Raw genomic sequence first — 22,419 nt, 5'->3', positions numbered from 1 at the left:
ATGGATAGTACTGTGTGCCACCCTTGTCATCTTAACAGAAACCACTGTAGTGGGGATCATGGAGTTCTGGAAATTCATGGAGAAATTAGATGTGTGGTTTAAGGAGTTTATCAGGGTCCTTTGGTTTTGAACAGGAACTGGCTTGGAAGCGGGAGCAGGAGGGCTGGGTCAGGAGCCACTGGCCAGTGCCCCAAGCTCTATCACTGTCCAGAGAGCCCAGGTGCTTTCAGTCTCTGCCACCGAGCTTATGACTTGCAGTCCAGGGTGAGGACAACTGGCCGGCCATGTGGTGTCAATGTCCCAGAAGCAGGGGAGGGGTCTTCCAGAATGGGCAGCAGGCACTGGGCTGAGGACCAGCAGGTGTCTGTCACAGGGGGTTCTTCACTGTGAGTGAGGATTTTAGCACATGCAAAGAGACACATGTCATTTTCAGATTACTACGGAAAATGCATTTCCTCCTCACAGAATGCAGCTCTCCCCAGCTCCAGGTGGTCAGAGATGGACCTTCTCCTGATGCTGGGCACAGCAGGCCACGTCCTGAGCCTGGGTGCCAGCAGCTTTGTGGAAGAGGAGCATCAGACCTGGTACTTCCTGGTCAATACCCTGTGTCTGGCTCTGAGCCAAGAAGCCTGCCGTAGCTGCTTTCCAGGAGATGACAGCAAGCCTCAGCACAGTGTCCACATGCTGCAGGACAGTGCAGTCTACAGAGCCCCCATACTCCACAGAGCAGGCCACACCTCCCCCTCCTCAGAAGCACTTGGGGGCCACGCACGGTGGGCTATCCTGGCAAGCCCCTGGCTGGTGCTGGCCTGTTGCCGACTGCTGCGGTCCCTGAACCAGACGGGAGTGCAGGGAGCCCACAGGCCTGACCTCGGCCTCTGGCTCACCAGGTAAGCATGAGCCTCAGCTATGGGCTAGACCCTCTGTAGGTGATGGTCACACACTAGGTCTTTTACATTTAGGCCTGTTTTATCTTATGAATAGGATAATGTAAGGAATCTAAAGAAATGAGCAAATGTAACTCAGGAACGAGTGTTGAAAGGTGGCCTGATAGGTTTTCGGTGCTGAATTACAGATAACTGATCATGATTAAGACCCTGAATTCTAGAGTGACTGCTCCTAAGATATGACTCTAGGTTGAGCTCATAGTGGCTAAATCTGCACTGCTGCCTGGGATGGGAAGGATGAGGTCAGCTGGGCAGGGGGCTGGGGCCTCTGCTGCAGCTCTGCCCTTTGTAGCTCCTTCTTCCTCTTGTCATGTCTCTTTCTCCATCCGGGAGGACAGAGCGTGTGACGATGGTCAGCACTATGAGCCTCTTACTGTGGCTGGAGAGCACAGAGAAAGTGAACTATAGCGGACAGGAGCATTTAAAGTAAGGATGGTACACACGAAGGAAACTGAGGCAGAAGTCAAGATGGCTCTTTTACTGGGGGGCTAAAATGGACAAGAACAGCAAGAGGAGCAGACGGGGACCATCTGCTCAATTCGTGGACCTCATAACTGCAAAACACAGCAGCAGTGCTGCTCCTCTGGGGCCCAGGGAGTTTCAGGTTCACATCGCAGGTTATCTTGTACCTGTGATGATGAAGCCCAGCTTGAGCACAGGTGAGCCGAAGAACCCTGGCCCCACATGGCCTCTCCTTTGGGATTCCCTAGTGCTGAGTCAGCAAGTTGCATGTTCCAGCAGACCGCTGGTGTCTGCCGTGTGTCCCAGAGCAGCCCTGGAAGTGAATTCCCAAGCTGGAGATTAAGGAGCAGGGCTAGAGAGAGGCCAGGCCACTGAGCCCGACTGTGTGAAGTTCCTGCCCCAGAAGAGCACAGTGACACCCCCACTTCATATTTTCTTGGGAAATTGAAGCATTGGAACAGTCCTGGCATGTTGTTGGCCTGTCGTCTCAGGCATGGACATGCTGCCGCTTGCCTCCTGAGCTGTCCTTGCACTGTCTGAGCATTCCTGTTGATGGTAAAGAGGCAGCAGCATCCTGTTGGAAAGGCCCCTGCCTTTTCTGTGGTGGTGTGCCGCAGTGCAGAAGGACACCCGAGATGGTGGCGCAGTTCAAACCAGGCGACCCCAGGAAGGTCCACAGTGCTGACCATCCTCCTGACTTGACACTGCCACATCACTCCTCAGATTTCTGAAGTCTTTTCCCCTTTCTGTGTGTGCCTTGGAAGAAAGTTACTCATCCATTTTACCACTGCTGCCAGTCTGAGCTGTGTGAGTATGAGCTGTGTACCATGTACTCTGTGTACCATGTGCTCTGCCCACTCCTCCTCATCCAGGAGACTGTGGGGTGGCAGCCTCTGAGTTCATCTGTGTGAGTGAGCGGCACAGGCCAGGAGAGGAGGGTCCAGGGGACTGGGACCGTGTGCACCTCTGAGTCCATCTGTGAGGGGAAGGGAGACTTCAACTTGGCAGTCTTATTTGTAACGTTTGAAGAACCTTTGTTTGAATTTAAACAACCAGCCTTTTTTTTTTTTTTTCCCCCTTATCAGGAAAATTAGCTGTTTTTACGTAGCTATCATTACTATGAGACTCAGAGGTCACTAGTTTGGTAATGATTCTGCATTTTCTGTTTCATTTCAGCTCTGACCATAAGGTGGAGCTCTCTGGTCTGGCCGCTCTGTCCCTGCTGGTGATCTTCTTGTTGGTTCAGAGAGGGTGCTCCCTAGTGTCCAGAGCAGCTTTGGCACTGGGGCTGCTGGGTGTTTTCTGCTACAGGGCAGCCATTGGGAATGTGCTGTTTCCATGGCAACCAGGGGACAAAGGCTTTTCAAAGTAAGTGCACTGGACACATGAGAACTTGATTTTAGAAGTATCTTTGTATTTTATGGTAATTTATGTCCTAAAAAATGCCATGCCAATCTTACAGCACTAGGGCTTGGTTTTTGTGAATGGTGATTTCATCGATAGCTACTAGAGCTTACCAAACCTTAATGAACTACTCTGTTAATTCTTTTAGGAGAGAAAGAAAACTTGGAAATAAGGTCATTGAGATATGACTGTAGAGATGAGAAGGTGACAGTGAGTGCTGCTCCCCAGCAGGTAGGAGAGGAAGCAGAGAGCCTCGTAATTTACAGTGTGCTCCCAGAGGGCCAGGAGCTCGTGCCATGCCTATCAGGAGCACTCAGTCACCACTGTTTCTACCTGCTGGTGGCCACTCTTCTGCTTGGGGGTATGGTGGTACAGGCTCTGCCTACTCCTGAGAGGTGGCAACCATAGCTACCCCTTTGACAGGCTGTCTTTCTTCTTAAGCAGCTCTTGAGGTAAGGCAGAGGGCAGGAGGGATGGAGACGCAGGCATGCTCCCTGAGGCATCCCTTACAGCTGCGAGAGTCAGGACAAGGCAGCTGTCTGATGAGAGTGGTGACCCTCACAGTTCTATGGAAGCTCTCAGGCAGGACACTGTGGACCAGCAGTCTGTAAAACTGTCATATGACCCCAACAAGTGTGTTTCACTTTTCATATTTATATAAAAGACTGAAATAAAATATTGGTAATTATATTTAGAACCTGAGGTCATAGGTGGATTGTAATCTTCCTTTTTACGTATTATTAAAACTTATGTGTGTCTAGAATTCACAAGTATTGCTTCTCTAATTAAGCAAAAGGTCCAGCTCTGAGCAGGGGTCGTGGCGGGGCTATGCAGGTGGTTGTGGGGTTCGGAGGCATTCCAGAAGCACGTGCTGACAGAAATGGTGTTGAGGCAGTGCCTGCTGGCGGGGGGCAGCAGCATGGTAGGGCTTCCTGCCCCAGAGGCTGGGGAGGTCAGTGCCAGAGCAATCCATGGAGACACCTCAAAAGCTGTTGGCTTCCCAGTCTGAGACCTGGCAGACTTCCAGGCTGAACACTGTCACACAGTGCAGTATGTGAATGAGTTCCTCGTTTCTTCCCAGGTTTATGTGCCTGATGTCAGCATCTCTCACTTCAAGACTTCAACCACCTTGCCTTGTCTTGCCTGCTATCTGCAGCATGTCCTTTGCTGGTGTCCAGAACATAGCCTTTCTTTTCTTTATTTTTTAGTTGTAAACAGACACAATACCTTTATTTTATTATTTATTTTTACGTGGTGCTGAGGATTGAACCCAGTACCTCACACATGCCAGGCAAGCGCTCTACCACTGAGCCACAACCCCAGCCTGCCAGTGTGCTTCCTATAAAATGCGTCCATCCCTCTGCTCATCTGTCCTGCTTCTGAATACTTCCTGGTTCCAGATCCACCTGGTTCTGGATCTGCTGTGGTTCTAGATTTATCCAGTATTTTAAGATCCCTTGCTGTTGGTACCTCACTCTCTTCTCCACTCAGAAGCCAGGCTTGGCTGGAGTGTGAGGTCAAGCAGGGTAGTCCTGGGGGTGCCAGAAGCACTGATTATCAGAGTGAGGCGGGTCCATGGGAGATGTCCAGTGACACCTCCCTCCTGCTCACCACCAGCAGCTCTGTCATCTTGTCCTCAGGCAGGCCCTCTTCTAGACCCTGTTTCTCTTTGAAACTTCTTCAGTGGTTCTGACCTCAGAACCCACCTGGACTGTTCTCACTTTCGTCTTGGCCTGGGCATGGCAGGACACCTAAACTCAGCTGCCCAAACCAGGGCCATGTAACAGGCACATGGCACACAGTGCCCACACTGTTTGGATTAAACCAATCAAATTAAAAAATGAATATTTTTTAAGGCATAAACATTTCTAAGAAAACCTAATATAGGAACTCATTTTTCAAAACTGATATTATGTTGGTATTCACTTAAAATTTACTTAGTTAGCATTATTTTAAATGATCAGCTTTTTTAGTTTATATAAAATATATATGTTTTAGGAATATATGTGGCATGGTGGCACGTGCCTTTACTCCCAGAAATTCAGGAGGCTGAGGCACAAGAGTCACAAGTCTAAGACCAGCCTGGGCAACTTAATGAGACCCCAACTCAAAATAAAAAAGGGCTAGGGTAGAGCTCAGTGGTAAAGCATCCCTAGATTCCATCCCCAGTTCCTCAAAAAAAAGTAATATATGTTTCATAAGATGAAGTTCTCAAGTATGGTATCATAAATTATATCCTTTATAGATTTAAATGAAGCTCTCAAGTACTTTGTTCATCATAGCACTTAGTATGTATCAAGTGTTTACTATCTGCCAAACACTTTATATGCTCTCTGTTGCTAATTGCTAGGACAGGCATGTGAGTTGTTGATGCTGCTCTGTTCTTTCCACAAATGGCAGAGCTGAGTGTCGAAGTCAAAAATAGAGCTAGTAAGCAGCAGAGACAGGACTGAGTGGCTTGGACCATGGTCCATTTTCCACATGTGTACATATAATTGTGCAGATCCTCGTTTAGATTTGCCTTACAGTGACACGCTCAGTCGCACACTGAACATTTGTGAACTTGTAGACATTCCTGACAGCTGGGCTAGCACAGAGGATTTCCGTTAACGATGCAAAGCAGGTAGGTGGCTTTTCTTGTATGCTGCAAGGGTGTGGCTGTGGTCTTGCAACCAGGTGATCCTGGGACCACATGAGCAAGACTTCACCAACTCCATAAGGAAGGCACACATCAGGCTGCCCCTTGCAGGAAGATGGTGGAGGTGACACTCCTTCCACAAGGGTGTCACAGCCCCCTTAGCTGGCTGGGCACATTCAGGCACTCCCCAGTTATATATGTTTTTCATGAGAAAATATGTATTTGAATTTTTCTAGCTGGTATGAATGAATTAACTTGTTTTGCTCTTTTTTTAGGGGTATTATTGAAGCTCGTTTTGTTTATGTCTTTGTCCTTGGCATTCTGTTCACGGGCACCAAAGACTTGCTTAAATCCCAAGTCATTGCTGCAGACTTCAAAATCAAGACTGTAGGTTTGTGGGAGATATATAGTGGATTAGTTCTTCTGGCAGCATTGCTCTTGAGACCACATAATCTTCCGGTATTAGCCTTTAGTCTCTTGATTCAGACTGTAATGACTAAATTCATCTGGAAGCCTCTGAGACACGATGCAGCTGAGATTACTGTAATGCATTATTGGTTCGGTCAAGCATTCTTCTATTTTCAGGTAGGTTGTTGTTATCTGGGTAGAAGACTATTAACTTTCAACGTCATTTAATCTTTTAGTTTTCTTTGAGAAAATTTTACAAGTTGTAGAGTGATATTTGTTCAGTGGAAGAATTGTCAGTATGCATGATGAATTATGCTTCAATTTCATGTGAAACTTTAAGAGTAGAGTACAGCTCCAAGGTGTGGATGAATGGGTATAAGACAAGATTGCTGCTTTGCAGGGTCAGGGGGTCACCTAGTACCGACAGTCTAGGAGGCGGGTGTGCCCTTCACTGGCTTCAACAGTTAGTCACTGTGCTTCCTCATCCCTTTACCCTTGGTATTGGAGCTGTCCACCCTGGGGCCTGAAGGATGGTCAGGGCATCTCTCCAGTGTTCAAAGACCCATCAGCAGCAGGCCAAGCCCACTTTGGGTATGCAGGGGTAGGACAACTCCTGGACAGGGGGCAAGCCTAGGAGGGATCCAGTTCCACCAGCCTCCTGGGATCCCCAGAGCAGGTGCCACCTCTCCTCTGATCCCCTCCCAACTCAGCTCCCTGACTGATCAGCTACGGGACATCTCTCTGTCTCCTCCATCAGCCTTCCTATGCCAAACAGACCCAGAGGCTCCCAGAGGCTTGTCTGGCTGTGTGTCCCAACAGGTCAGTCTCTTCCCCAGCCTCCTCTGCTCTTGGTTTCCTAAGCTCCCAGCATTACCTGTGGAGCAGCCCACAACTAAATGGCTTGTCTCTGTTTGACCTCAAAGCCCAAGGGTGGTAGGTGAAATTAGAGAACTCTCTTAAGTCCTTGTGTAGCATGACCAGGTGGAGACCATCATGCTGTAGAGTTCCCTGGCCTCCCAACTATCGCAGCCCCTGGTCACTCACTCCATATGCCAGCTAAGCTTCCCCACTGTAGACTGTGCTCCTGTGGAAGGCAGGGGCCCCTGGATGCCAGCATAGGGGTCCTTAATAGAATGCAGAGAGCCACAGGCACAGATGCTAATATCCAGGACTTCCCACCTGGTAACCTCTGGCAAGCACCTGCTTCACCTTAGTTTCCTTATCTATAAGCTGGGAACAGTACATAGTGCCCTTATCCCAGGTTGTAGTGCGGCCAGGAGCTTAGCTGTGCCTGGCCCTGGTACTGAACATTTTTGATGCTGGTCGAAGAGACAGCTTCTGGAGCACACTTTGCTCCAGGTTTGGCCCAGCTTCCACAGTGTGGCAGGAGGCAGCATGGGCAGCAAGCCGTGCCCTCTGAGCTCTGCAGGCCACACCACTAGTGTTTCTGCACCAGGTACCCCCCTGTGCTGGACTCCAGGCCTCACACTGACAGCCAGAGGAGTCCCTAGCTACCCTCCTGCTGTCTTCTTGTCCTTCTGTTCTCTGCCCCTCACTTCCCTCCCTGACCTTCAGGTTGAGCTTCTTTCCCTTCACTGTCAGGTTTCCTGGGAGAAGAGTCAGAAGCTTTGCTTCTCCTGCATCCTTCTCTGAGCCCTTCGTTTCCTCCACAGCATGAGGATGGGAACATGGGTGTCCACTTGTGCCGGGTCCTGGTCTCTGTCTCAGTTTCCTCCCTGTGCACCGCATCAGCATGGTTGAGGGTTATGAATTCATACAAGGAGAGCTTCAGCACGTGCAGCCTAGCTGCTGAACCACGAGGTCAGCCCTCTCTGCAGACTGATGCTGTTTTGGGGCTGCCATCAGTCTCCCAGAACCAGACCTGCTCCTGTCCAACCAGGCCTTCTTCTGCCCCTCATCCTCCCTCGTGCTTCTTTCCCATGGAAGCCCCTCCCCACTGCCCCCACCAGGAGTTAGGGAACAGCTCACTGTGAGCAGAATGAGTTTCAGGGGAAGATGTGCAGTGGCGTCTGCAACAGGTATGGCCTCACACAGGTGAGCAGGGAGTGAGCAGTGCATACCTCTGCCACAGGTGTTCCTGGAACCACACCTGCCAAAGGATGAGGGAGTGGGTTTGGGACACCCAGTTAGGGCTCAGGTAGGCAGTTCCAAGAGGGGCCCTGGCTGCGCCTTGTGGACGCAAGTGTGCCACTGACCATATGCTTCCTCAGCGTCTGAAGAGGGTCCTCATGACACAGAGATAGAGGGTCATCACTGCCAGCAGACTGACAGTAAAGTAGCAGAATCTTGGCAGATCCACTTTTTGATCCAAAATCCCATAGCAGGATGAGCTATGTGGCATTGTCCCCCATGTCCCATATCTTATGGCCCACCAGAGCTGGGCTACAACCAGCCAGAATGTGGGCAGCAGTCAGAAAAGCCACCCTCAGTAGCAGAATGTTCCCTCCCAGAGCAGTTGGCCCACTCTGCCACATGATTCAGCAGTATCCATCAGGACCCACTGTATAGACAGCACTTGACCTCCAGCCCAGTGTCCCCTCAGACACGCTGGGCAGCTGTGCCTCACAGGGCCACATGTATCACCTTGGAAGGCCCTTGTAGGACATCCACACGTGTATCAAGGTCAGCCTCTGGGTCTGCCAGAGGTGTGGGTATGCTTCAGTAGCCAGCAGACTGGCCTATGCCAGTGGCACAAGACCTAGTACTCCACTCCTTCCTCCTGGGCCTATATCATGTGGCAGGCAGATGGACAGGTCACCCACAGCCAGCCTAGTAACCTGAAGAAATGGCAGGCAGTTGGCGCTCACCAGAGCCTCTGGCTCTTCTGACTGTGTGTCCGCATTGGTGTGCTCATCTGAGCCATATGTGTGTGTGTTTCACGTTAACATAGTGGTGGTTGGTGTCTGTATTGCTAAACCAGTGTCAACCCTGTTCTCCTGTGTTCCAGGGAAACTCCAACAACATTGCCACCATTGACATCTCAGCAGGCTTCGTGGGCTTAGATACCTATATGGAAATTCCAGCCACATTCCTGACAGTGTTTGGGACATATGTGGGGCCTGTGCTGTGGGCCAGCCACTTGGCACACTTCCTGAGCTCAGAAGCAAGCAGGTGAGGTGCTTTCTCCGTCTTCTAGCATAAATCTAATGGCAGGTTGCCTGTTCTGAAAAGTGAAACTTATTCTGGATAAGGGCATCAAAACCCCAAGGGTTAGACCATTTTTTTTCACAGATTTTCTTTTCCTTAAATAAGCACAGTTTGTAGCTCAGAGGCCTGGGTGGGTCTGAGGCTCTGTGGGCCAAGTTCAGGTCTCCCAGTTCAAACCACACAGTGGAAATTTCTCTTGCTTGTTGGTATTGGGAGGGAAGCTAGTTCTTCCCCTTGGGGGCAAGAAGACAAAAGATGCTGGTTCTTGGCTTCCAAAAGCCCTGCCACAAGGGAAAGGCCCCAGAAGGGGTTTCCGCCCATACAAGAGGCTGAAGCCAAGCAGGGAGAGTTCAGACACAATCGCACACCAGCAAGGCCCTCCTGGGGGATTTGCACACATGTGCCTCCCACCTGCACAGCATGCCCTCACCCTTCCTTGCCTGTTCTCTCGGCTGCAGCCCTACCTCCTTAGGATTTGCTGTTTCCTCCTTACCTGTGGATTTGTGCTCAGTTCCTCCCTGACAGGAGGCTCCATGGATCTGGCCTTCGCCAGCTTGTTCACCAGGCAGCCTCAGTGCTGGGTAGCCCGCCTGATGGAGTCAGCCACAGCAGAGTGTGGGCAACTTGTTTCTGAGTCCCCCAGGGTAGCCAGAGAGCCGCCCATAAAGCTGTTGGACTCGTCTGTGCCTGGTTTCCCCATCCGTAGAACAGAGGTTGCTTGGGGCAGGAGAGGGAGTGTGGCATCACTGGGAAGTGCCCCCGTCCCTGGTCTGCAGACGCACAACTTGCTCCATCTGCAACCCTGGTCCCAGGTGCTTGTCCACTCACTAAGCCATATAGCCAGCAGCACTGCACTTGCCTCCCACACACTCTGGTGGACACACCAGGTCAGCCAGAGCCTCACCGGCATACCACTTTGACCAGTGGCCCCAACCCTAGGAGCTGTGACACTCATGTGCCCTGCCAGTCTTTCTGGTGGGGCTTCCACATCAGCCATGACTGGAAGAGCAGCTCTGGCTGCGGCTGCTGTACTGTTGGCTATGGGCTGACCCTCAGGAGATTCCCAGGCTCCACTGACCACCCAGTGACCCTACAAACTCCACATCCCTACCTCTGCCAGCAGTGTCTGTGGGTCTGCTCTGTCCTCTGGCTTTGCTGTGTGGCCACCTTTGTGGGTTTGCATTCGTCCCACCCCAGGTCCTCGTCCTTCCTCAACCCCAGAACCACTCGGAGATCCCCAGGTTATGCATGGCTCAGACTGCCCCGAGGCTCCAGCCCAAGCATCTAGCCTCCTCTCAGCATCTCCATGGAGGTATCCTGCAGGCCTGGAGTTGTGTTCATACTCAGCCTGTTTCCATCAGGGCAAAGGTGGGCATTAGTGTCATCCACTAGAGAGCCATGAGATGGCCTCAGCCCTGGAGAGAGCTTCCCACCCCAAGCTCTAGGTGCACATCAGGGTGCAGGTGAGAGCCAAGTGCCTTCCAGCCAGCTGACCCACAGCCCTCTGAGGGTGAGAACTTCATCTCCAGCCAGACCCTAGCTTTCTGCAGATAAGGGACACCTAAAACAGTCAGCTGCACTCAGGGCAATGTGTGGACAGACCCCACAGTGAGGCTCACCCAACCCACAATCAGGGCCAAAACTGAGCTCTGGGGCAGAGCTCCTGCTCACAAATCTGGAAGTTGCCTCTCTGCAGCTGTCTAGGATGCTGTGTGGGTGGGTTGGAGACAGGCTGCAAGTGGACACTGGACTTAGAGAAACAGAAGCCCCTTCCTTGGCAGTAAACACCAAGAGGGCCAGGAGTTGTGGGGTCTGTCCACCTCTGTCTGCAGGGACTGGCACATGGTTGAGCACACTTTGGGTGGAACCCAATTGCACCGGTGCAAAGGATGCGGCTCATCCTCCGTCTGCCTGGCAGGCCTTCTGTAAAGAGCAGCAGTCTTGGCGCCTTGGAGCTGATGACCAACATGCACAGCAGGCACATCTGTGTTTTGGAGAAGAGACAGCATCTTCCAAAAAGAGTTTTAATCGATTTGATGGCTTCTCTAATTAAGGAGTTATCTTGCACTTTAGAACTGGTTTCTTCCTTCATGTTCAAAAGCTTAAAACATCAAGCTGAATCCGCCTCCCTTTTGTCCCAGTGATGTAAGAAAGCTGTGAGCAGATCTAAATGGTGCACAGAGCAATACTTCCAATAGGTCAAAGCTGCGTCCACGTGCTCCCTGCAGCACAGGTGTCCCGTGCCAGGCGAAAAGAGAGTAGTAAGAAATGTGTTACCATTCAGGGACTGAGGTGTGGCTTCTGAAGGGATGGTGTTTTGGACTGTCAGCTGGAGGACGAGGCAGAGTAGGGCTGTGTGGCAGCTCACCTTACATGAGCCCTTGGGTAGGAAGGAAGCTGTGGGTCCTGTACACTCCCCTGGGGGCCAGCCAGAGCCCACATACCATGAAGCTTGTGCAGAGTGTGCACCTTTTAGAGGTGTTGGTGCCGTTGCCTAGGATGTGACGAGGCAGCCCCTGTTGGGTCCAGCAGGGCACCCCAGTGCCACAGTTGGGGGGGAGCAATGAGGGGACATAAACTGACCATAATGTGAAGGCTACGACCACTGGGTTGTGTTAGCGGCTCTGAAGGGGGTCAGAGTTGCGGCCCACCCAAACAACAGGTCCAGTTTCCTTGGGGGCAGGTCCTGAGTGGCAAGGAAGGTCTGCAAGCAGTCAAGCTTGGCCTCTCCAAGAACTGGAGACACAACCCTCACGTGCCTTCTTCCCTCTCAGAGCTTATTGTTAGTGATGCACCCTGCCCTCAGTGGGTACATCTTCTCTGGTACACCTGCAGGAAATCAGCACAGGTTCTGGAAATGGGTGAGCACAGGGAGGTGCTCAGTGCTCTCCAGTACAGGAGAAGAGTCTTCCTCATGTCTGGTCCCGAGTTGGGGGCAGGAGCTAACCCACTTCTCTTGTTGACAGTGGTCCTGCACTGAGCCGTGCTTGCTTCTGCTATGCGCTAATCTGTTCCGTGCCAGTCGCCACGTATCTCATCCTGGTGACGTCCCTGCGCTACCACTTATTCATATGGAGTGTGTTTTCTCCAAAGCTCCTCTATGAGGGTATGCATCTGCTCATCACAGCGGCCCTCTGTGCGCTCTTCACAGCTGCAGATCAGAACAGCCGTGCAGGGCCAATACAGAGGTGGACACTGGAAATGGGTGGCTCTTAAAGTCTGCTGTCTGCCCTGTGGGTTTGAGTACTGAACAATCTATTAGATTCAAGTTCCATCTAAAAAAAAGATGTAAACTTATAAAGTTGGTAACCAGCTTCAGCTGTACTTGAAATTAGATTAAGGAGTAAGTACTTTAATAAAAGGTGACTTTAAAATACTTCAGTGTGTATTGTGGTTTCCCTATTGCCAATCACTCCAGAAACTTGTGCACTTTTAAGTTCCTCTGATGTTATGCATGTTATGATGTGTGTTTAAACTGATGAACAAAGATCCTGGAGTGTCCTCAGAGTGCCTGGGGCCCCTGGGCAGGGGGTTACCTGCTCCAGGAGCCACATTATGGCACCCAGGCCCCTGAACACTCCAAAGCCGTGGACACCCAGGGGCACTGGCTTATGTGGGAGGAGTCCATCACTGCTGATAGCATTTAAATGAACACTCTTCACAGAAATTGCTCCTTTAAAAATAATCTATTTTTGTTAATATAAGGATTTTTTTCTGGGGTTTTTGTACATATACCCACAAGGGAGTTTCATTATAAGTTACATCTTTGCCTAATTAGAGAAAAGTAGAGCTGCTTGTTAAATATCTGAAGCATTCTAAAAGAAATTAAATATAACATTTTCAAGAAAAATAATTATATTTTCCAAAAAAAAAAAAAATTTTTTAAATTAGCAAGTATTTCAGTCAGCTTTTTTGCTGCGGTAACTAAGCACCCAACCAGAACAATAGTAGATGAAGAAAGTTTAAGAGGTCTCAGTCCATAGACAACAGAATCCAGCAGGAGGCAGCTCACATAATCAGTAAACAGGGATACAAGATACACCAGATACACCACTCACCAGATACAAATATCCACCCCAAAGCCATACGCACGCCCACCTCCTCCAGCCACACCATAGCTGCCTTCAGTCACCAATCAATCCCACCAGAGTAGTAATTCACTCTTTGGGTTAACTCTCCAAATCCAATCACTTCATAAACCTTGCTGTTTTCTCTCACATGAGATAATGGGAGATACCTCACATCCAAACAATAACAGTAAGAATGACATTTTAAATTTTTAAAAATCTGTCTTATATCTGATTCAGTTGAAGATACACCTCTTGTGAGGTGTTTACAGAGTAAGAAGCAAGAGAACTGCACAGACCTAGGGATAGAGAGGAATGAGAGCCCCAATGTCTCCTCACACAGACCTGTGGATGGACAGCAGGGGAGCTCAGTGTCTTCCTCAACAGACCTGTGGATGGACAGCAGTGGGAGTCAGTGTCCTCCTCACACAGACCTGTGGATGGACAGCAGGGGAGCTCAGTGTCCTCCTCACACAGACCTGTGGATGGACAGGAGTATAGTCTCTTCAATTTTTTCCTTTCCTTTTATTTGAACTACTTTCAAATACACATTATTCTTAAAGAGGGATATTTAATTGCAGAGTGGAGCCTGCTACAGTGTGCAGGATCTTTCATGCCCTGTGCATTGCAGCCAATTGATTGTTCCTTGACCCTGAGTTGGTGCCTGCCCAGGTGGTTTAGGGCAGGTACCTTTCTGTTTAAGGAATGGCCTGTGCATATGCTGCACATGCTTGGATCGTCTTCAGTCAATGCCTAAGCACTTCTCAGCTCCCCACCCAACTCATCAGTTAAGTCCTGAGGGTTTGCATCTCCACGTTTTTCCAGACTTTAGTTCATGATGAAATCTCAGTGGTGGTGATCGTCAGCACGCTTGACCATCAAGATTCCAACATCCAGAGACCACTCTTTCTATGAAATTAGTCTGTGTGTTTTATGGGTCCAGTCCCCCTTGACACCCACAGGGTGCTGGTGCTGGGCACTGGCCAGTGGTCCTTGCACAGCATTCATGACCTCCCCTCCTGGACCTGCAGATCCAGTGAGATATACCTGCTGCCGCTCAGGGGTGTTCTTGGGCACCCGTCGTGGGAGCCCAGGACATGTGGGGCCGGCCTTCCTCTGTGCCAGGCCAGCAGCTTCCGCACTGCTGCCTTGGCCTCCATAGCTCTACTGATTCAGAAGAAGAAGGCAGCCTGAGAAGAGCTAGGCAAGAGGACTAAGGCAAGGAAGCTTCATCACCCAGGAGCGGCAGTCAGTGACATTCAGTGACTAGATTCACAGCTCTGGGTGGGAGGTCGTGAGGGTATGTGGGGGGACACTCTCAAACTCTACCGCCTCATCTGGACCTTGGTGAGAGCCACAACTTCTCCCTAAAACCCTCTCCTCACTGGTCATCCACTCCACACCAGGAAAAGCCTGCCTTGGTTCCGGACCTGATCACTGTTACCGCTGTTTACCGGTGATGAGTCTTTGCTTCCCGAATGCCAAAGTATAACACCAAGAAGCACGCCGAGGCAAGCCAAGAGTGGAAAGTGGAAGGCTTTATTAAAGGACAGCAGAAAAGACTTCTCCCCGCAGGAAGAAGGACCCGAAAGGCTGAATCCTTGGAAGGGTAAGTTCTTCCCTTTTTATAGCTAAGGTCTTCTTTTAGTCCTCCCACACTTCTGTCCTTTGTTTCCCTCTATCCTGCAGTGATAGAATGCAGGTGGGAAGGCCAAAAGGTGGGAGGTAGGTGGGCTGAAGGAGTAATTTGGGCAGGATGGGCCTGGGGCGGTTTTTGATTAGTACCTCTCTGTTTGCTGGGAGCTGCTTCATTAACAGTTCCTTAGGATGGGACCCGGGCCTTAGGGACATTAACATTCCAATTTCCCCAATTGCAGCTCTGGTTTCCTGGACTCCATTCTCCATAATGGTCTCCATTGTCTTTATCTTCCTCCATGTTAGACCCGATTTACCTAAACTACACTAACTACCTATCTTTAAATCTGGTTTCTCCCTATGACTCTCTCCTCAACAGTCATCCATTCCACACCAGGAAAAGCCTGCCTTGGTTCTGGACCTGATCACCATGGTCTAAGTGACTGTGCATCTGCTGGACATAAAGCCTAAGGCTTAAGACTTTTGAACTTAGCATGCAGAGGAAATGTCTGTCATTAACCTGTCATGATTAAATGTGTTTTGCAGTGCTTAGAATTAATCTAGAATTGTTTGCTGTGAATTGATTATTAATCTATTGCAGTGCCTAGCATTAAGGATTGTGGTTTTCTTGATTAAGAACCTATAGAGTGAAATTGTATGGAGTAATTTGAGTGAATAAAGCATTAAAAGGGGCAGAAGCGTGTGTTCATTCTTTATTTCTCCCCTCGACTGCATACATGGCAATTTTGCCCCCTCATGACAACTTTCCCGTCATTTTTTTTTAGATATAGCTATCTTTTTTTTTATTTCTTACATACATGACTATAGTGGCGTGCATTATGATCATAATTATCCATTCACAGCACAATTTTTCGTAACTCTGTAATATGTTCATGCCAAATTATGCCATTATACATACGCTCTCTCATTATTATTATTATTATTGCATTACAATTCTTAATACACCTTTATACCACAGTTTATCATATCTCTGTTTGTATATAAGATGAAGATTACCCTAGATAGGGAAGCGGGGTGGGAGGGAAATAGAGGGAGAGGGGGAATAGCATGGATGTGGGAAGGAGACCCTCATTACACAAAGTACATGTATGAAGATGTGAATTTGGTGTCAACTTTCCAGGCATTTGCTGACAGAACCTACAGTCGGGCTGCCCTTGCTTCCTGAGGCCTGCATGAAGGATGCAGTTTCACTTGCAGTTGTGGCAATTCCTTGGCCTTTCTCCACTAGCAACTGCGTCCTGTGAGTTGGAACAGTTTCGCCCCCCCCCCTTCCTCTCTCTGCCTCTTATTTATTTTCCTTGACGTGTTGTACTGCACAGAACCCCCAGTGTGGTGTTGAGCAGCAGTACTGGGAAGAAGTCCCTGCCCTGCTCCCAGGGGTGGGACGCTCTTCTGTCTCCACGTCAAGTGTGACTCAGCTTGTGCCAGAGTTGCCTGGGCCAGAATAAGGAAGCTCCCTTCTCCTTTGCTGAGTTTCTATTTGTTCTTACCATGAGTTAATCTTGGATTCTATGAACTGATTTTCTTTTCTTTTTTTAGCTGCAGAGGGACACAATATCTTTATTTTATTTATTTATTTTTATGTGGTGCTGAGGATCAAACCCAGAGCGTTACACATGCTAGGCAAGTGCTCTACCACGGATCCCCAACCCCAGCCCCTTGTCAACTGCTTTTCTGCATGTATTATGTTAGTCATATATTTCTTCTTTATTCTGTTAAATTGTTAAACCAAGAATTCTTGATACCAATGGATTTCTAATCTAATAGGGTTTATTTGGATTCTAACAGCTCCTAGCCAGGAAAAGGAACAGGTTCCTGTAACTACCAGCAGCAGGACTAGGTTCACCAGACCAGAGCTAAGATAATTTTTTAGATGATGAACATCTGGAGAAGGCAGGCACAGTTGTTTGCCTGGACCCTCTGTAGGCTGCAGACAAGCAAGGCAGACTACATGCACTAGAGAAAGCTCCAAGGCAGAGGGCAGTTGGTCAAGGCTGCTCTCGGTGCTTCTGGGCTGGTTGGGGATCTAGCAGGATGGAGAGGTGTGGAGAGCCACCAGGGGCTTCGGGGAAGGTTTGCACACACATTCTGGATGTGAAGCAGCCTTGCTTTCACCCCTGGCTTGATTAACCTCCTCCATCTCTCCTTCCTTCCGGTTTTTTTTGTTTTTAACTATGAGTGAAATTCTGAGTCTGTTTAGCAAGGCTCAGGAGGCAAGGTCAATGCGTCTGCATGTTCTATTTAGTGCCTGCATGTTAAATGGTGCTCAGCCAGTGAACCGCAATCCCCAGCCATTTTTTAAAATTTTTGTATTTTATTTAGAGACAGGGTCTTGCTAAGTTGCTGAGGCTGATTTGAACTTGTGATGCTCCTGCCTCAGCCTCCCAAGCCTCTGAGATTATAGGTGTGCACCACCATGCCCAGCTGCCCTCTAGTCTTAATTAAATTCAAAACATGCCAGAATTTTTAATTTATCAATATGGTAGATCACTTTATTTTTAAAAAAATTATCATGGCCTTAAATTGCTGGGATAAACCCCATGTGGTGGTGATATGTGGTTTACATGTCGATGGACTTGATTCACTATTGTTTAGTGAAGACTTCTGCATGTTCATGAGGGCTATTGGCAGGCTGCATTCTTTCCTAGTATTATAGCTTAGATCTTAAATGACCCCCAAAAGCCATGTGGTAAAGGCTTGGCTGCCAACCTGGGGTCTGTTGGGAGGAAGGCAGATCTTGCCCTTGAAGGGGACACTGGGACATCCACCCTTGTGCTCATGCGTGCACTCGTTTCTCTCTCTCTCTCTCTCTCTCTCTCTCTCTCTCTCTCTCTCTCTCTCTCTCTCTCTCTCTCTCGACAGGAGGTAAGCCACTTCCTTTGTCTTGTGCTCACCAAGATGTGCTGGGCCACCATGGGCTCCAAAACAACACAGTAAAGCATAAACTAAAAGCTGGGAAACTGAGCCAAATTAACCTTTACCCTTTGATGTTAATTTTCTCAAGTATTTTGTCATAGCAACAGAAACCTGACTGACACATTTGCAATGTCTTCTATTATTACAAGGTTCGATGTGAGGGTTATTCTGGCCTCATAAAGTAAGTGGGAAAACATCCCCTCCCCCTCTATTTTCTCAAAGGGTTTTCAATAAAATTCTTCCTTAAATACTTTGTAGAATTTACTTGTGAAACTATCTGAACCTGAAGTTTTCTTTGTGGAGATATTTTTGGTATTTGGTAACTGCCGTTGTTATGCTCGAATCCGGGACCCCCAAAGACCACCAGAGACCCAAGATCGATGTAAGCAGCAAAGAGGTATTTATTGAGAGCTAGCTCGGTCCTCCGCGCGCACACACAGCAACTGGTGACGCTGAGAGGCCCCAGCCCAGGGTTTGCAGCAGTTTTATACATTCTTTGGAGAGGGCAGGGACTTCACATACATCATAGCAAATCATCACACACTGCAGGAAAATCAAATAACAACTCTAAAACATGATTAGCACATTCACTGGCGGGAACAAGTTAGGTAGGGGTGATTGGTCAGTACAAAAGGGGTATTCATTTGAACTGATTGGTTTAAGCCAAGAGGGGAGGACGTGCTGAACTACATGGTTTCCCAACACGTTATCAACCACCATAAACTACTGGGAGGGTCATCTGGCATCCCAGGTATTTCCCTGTCTCATGCTGTTTGGTGGCTGCTAGGGGGCTGCTATGGGTCCCCACCTAGCCTGACTGAGTCAGGGACACCTGGCGCAGCAGATCTCTCCTGTTATTTGTAGCTAAACCACTCAGCAGGGTGGGAATGTGCCTAGGAGTGCTCTGTGGGTCTTTCCAAGGACAAAGGTGATGTCCCTTCCTTGGACAGGCTTTGCTCTGAGATAGAGGCTGGTTTTTCACTGTATTAAGATTTTCTGGGGCTGGGGATGTGGCTCAAGCGGTAGTGCGCTCACCTGGCATGCGTGCGGCCCGGGTTCGATCCTCAGCACCACATACAAACAAAGATGTTGTGTCTGCCTAAAACTAAAAAAAAATAAATAAATATTAAAATTTAAAAAAAAAAATTTCTACTTGATCTTGTGTCAATTTTGGTAAATTGGTTTTTTGGGGTTTTGTTTGGGGTTTTTTTGGTTACCAAGGATTGAACTCAGGAGCACTTGATCACTGAGCCACATCCCCAGCCCAGTTGCTTAGTGCTTCTCCATTGCTGAGACTGGCTTTGAACTCGGGATCCTCCTGCCTCAGCCTTCCTAGCCACTGGCATTACAGGCATGCACCACTGTACCTGGTGGTGTAAATTGTATTTGTGTGTGTGTGTGTGTGTGTGTAAATTGTATTTTTACATTTTATCCAAATTGACATGTTTTTTTCATAATATCTCCATATCTTTTTTTTTTTTTTTGAGAGAGAGAGAGAGAGTGAGAGAGTGAATTTTAATATTTCTCTTTTTTTAGTTGTTTTTATTTTCGGCGGACACAACATCTTTGTTTGTATGCGGTGCTGAGGATCCAACCCGGGCCGCATGCATGCCAGGCAAGCGCACTACCACTTGAGCCACATCCCCAGCCCCAATCTCCATATCTTTTTGATGCTGCCTGTAGGATTTGTTTGGGTCTCTTGTTTATTCTAATTCTGGTATTTTCTCTGTCTGTTCCCCTACTCATCTTCATTGATTTTTCTGGGGGCTAATCTTTTCAAAGAATCAACTTTTCTCTTATCTATCTTATTCACTATTTTATTTATTTTTACTATTAACCTTATTCCTATTTTCTCCTTACTTTGATTTGTTTTTTCTGCCTTCTTAAACTTAGTCCCCCTTTCCAATAAGATCATTTAAAACTGCCCACTTCCCCATCTATGGGGTGGGAGGACACCTGTATCTCCTCTTACTGCACTCTCACGACACAGCACATATCTTCACCACTCCTTGAGATTCTCACACATTCAGTGATTCTCCAGTGGACACCAACTGAATACTTCATAGCCCCATTCAATTCTGACACTGCCCTGGAAGTCAAAAAAATACCTATGAAAGCACCTTTGAAAGAGCTTTCAGAATGGGAAGAAGGTACTCAGGACTCAGCTGCTGTGTGCAGCAGGAGCCAGGTCACCTCTGCTTGGATCACAGGCTTTAGAGCAACCAGGAAAAGCAGACAGGTAAGGCCCGAAAGGTCACGGGCTGCTGTTTCTGGTCATTTCCATTCTGTCTGTACTTTCTTTATTTTCAGTTGGTGGGCTGCACAGCCCTGTCCTTCTCGGCCTTCAGTAGCCCATGTAAGCTCCCACCCAGAAGGTTGCCCTCCTCAGAATGACGGCTCAGAGTCTCCCAAGACCCCACATAAGGTCTGTTTTAATTCCACAGTACCTGAATTCAGAGCCGTATTGCCTCCCTGGGACAATCCAGTCCCACAGTGGAGGGCTCCCTCCCGTAGGACTGCACCCACTCAGATACCAGGCAGCCCCACTGTGACTGTGCTTCCCCCTGGCTCTGGATCCAGGCTCCCATGACCTCCTCCTGGTGTGTGATAATTAGCTAGGGTGGCTCACAGTCCACCTACACTCTGGTTTGTTATAAAGGTCATTATTAAGAATGCAAACAAACAGTCAGATGAAGTGAAGGCAAGGGGAAGAGGGCACAGAGCCCCATGCCTATTCTGGTGGTCGGGTACTCAGACCTCATCCTTGTCTCTCCAGAGCTCTTGCAGAGCTGCACCCCCAGCCCCTCTTACCTGAGGCCAGAGGGTAAGGTTGAAAGTTCCAACCCTCTAAACTCTTGGTCTTCTGACCAGACCCATCCTGAAACTATCTAGTGGCCCTACCCTAAGTCACCTTGTTAGTGAACAAAGAGCTTAGAACAAGGCAGTCACATCATAAGGATGTCCCTTGGGTTTAGGATCACAAGGGCTTAGAACAAGACAATCATATCAATAAGGATATTTCTTGGTTTAGGATCAGAGGGGATTAGGACAAAGATAATCACATTGATAAGGACATCTCATGGATTTAGGATCAGAAAGGCTAAGAACAAGACAATCACATTCATAAGAACATTCCTAGAGTTTTAAGGAATAGGTAAAAGGAACTTAGACTAAATATATCTCATATTTCACATTTTTCATTATGCAGTTAAAAATACTTCCTGATGTCCTTTATGACCTGGCACTTGATCTCTCTTAATGGACATTCTCTGTGCGGTCATTGTTTGCTGTAATGTCACGTAATTCCCAATTAGGCAAAAGGTATCCATCCCAAACTCATTCACCATCTCCACACAATACGTAATCACTACTCCATCTCATACACACTGACAATCTCCATCCCCCACACACACACCTCCAACCATTCTTGCACCAAATCCATCCTATCCTATACACATTCATCATCTTCATCTCATACACACTGAACATCTCCATCCAGTGGGAGACCAACCTCGCACGTGACTGAGTGAACTCCTCTGCTGGGCCATGCGGTGTCAGGCACCCATGCTGCTAGACTGCCCGGCTCTTCTAGGGTTCCAGTGACTGTCTTCTTTGTGCCTGGGCGTGGCTTCCTACAGCCCCATGGGTGGAGCTATGCTCACCTGTTCTTTTGTGATATAACCCCTTGTCCTGTTTAGGACAGAATGTTCCATGGAAGTGCCTTGTGTATGACCCCTTCTCTTGCTTTGCCCTTGGGTGTGGCCTACCTAGGTGTCAGTCAACCTGCTGACAGTGGACATCATGAAGATAGACTCAGCCCCCTGAAACCTGACACCTTGCCTCATTTGAATAGCTTCTCCTCAATAAAAGGGGTCAGCACATGCGGGCTCTCTCTCTGTCTTCCTGCCGATGCTTAAGATCAGAGGAGCCTTCACAGCGACCCCAAAGAAAAAGGAATTTGTGTCTTGTGTGGTTATTTTGCACAGCCCAATTAGCTCAGTTTACTGGAGTGACCCTTGAGCCTTTTAGTCTCGAACAGAAACCCGGCACCATCCCACACACATAACATCACACTCTCACACATACTGATCATCTTCATGCAATACACACTCACCATCTCCATCTCCACCCCATACACACACAAGTTCTCTACCCTATACAAACTCATGATCTCCATTCCATACACACTCACCACCTCCATCCCATACATACTCATCTCCATCAAATACACACTATCTCCAGCCCATCTGTGCACACACACACACACACACACAGCTTCTCTCCATCCAAGCACATGATCCATCACCCTCCACATTCTTCTCCAGGCTGCATGCAGTTGTGCACACCAGGTAGGCTGAGGCAGAAAGATCACAATTTCAAAATCAGCTTCTGCAATTTAGGAAAGCCCCAAGCAACTTGGTAAGATCCTCTGTCAGACTATAAATAACAAGGTCTATGGCTGTAGCTCAGTGGTAAAGTGCTCCTGGTTTCTATCTCAGCACCCGCACATGCACACCCACACCCACACCCACACATATGCTAATCTTCTCCAAGCGGTTTCTCCTATTTCTGCTCACTTCTGTCAGCCACAGCCTACAGCCCCCCAGATAACTCATTCCCCCATGAACAAGGCTCACTCTTCCCTGGGTTTTCCATGCTGAGACTTGACAGTAGTTTATTTTGCTGACAGAGTTCCATCTTTCTTGGGTCTGCAAGGCTTCCAGTCAGGGGCTGGTGTCTCCAGAAAGGGGCA

General features: G+C 48.6%; 1 protein-coding gene across 4 annotated transcripts in view; it reads left to right on the top strand.

Moving 5' to 3' along the window:
• Pigg (phosphatidylinositol glycan anchor biosynthesis class G) overlaps positions 1-15,434 on the top strand; it is a 43,445-nt gene extending 28,011 nt beyond the window's left edge. For 3 of the 4 annotated variants that reach the window (XM_046423659.2, XM_046423658.2, XM_046423661.2), the window contains 5 exons: positions 466-890; positions 2,586-2,777; positions 5,727-6,036; positions 8,828-8,991; positions 11,994-12,403. In XM_046423659.2, the coding sequence (XP_046279615.1) occupies positions 466-890; positions 2,586-2,777; positions 5,727-6,036; positions 8,828-8,991; positions 11,994-12,243 (1,341 nt within the window). In that variant the 3' untranslated portion in view covers positions 12,244-12,403. Of the gene's footprint in view, positions 1-465; positions 891-2,585; positions 2,778-5,726; positions 6,037-8,827; positions 8,992-11,993; positions 12,404-14,500; positions 14,704-15,108 lie in introns of those variants that run through there. The other variant, XR_006847007.2, reaches the window with a different exon arrangement.
• Positions 15,435-22,419: the final 6,985 nt, after the last annotated feature.

This window comes from Marmota monax, unplaced genomic scaffold, assembly GCF_021218885.2.
Source record: "Marmota monax isolate L192 unplaced genomic scaffold, Marmota_monax_Labrador192_F-V1.1 WCK01_AAM20220418_F8-fsc00009, whole genome shotgun sequence".
NCBI classification, from domain to species: domain Eukaryota; kingdom Metazoa; phylum Chordata; class Mammalia; order Rodentia; family Sciuridae; genus Marmota; species Marmota monax.
The sequence above is the reverse complement of the archived record's forward strand: the minus strand, read 5'-3'. Positions and strand labels throughout refer to the sequence as shown.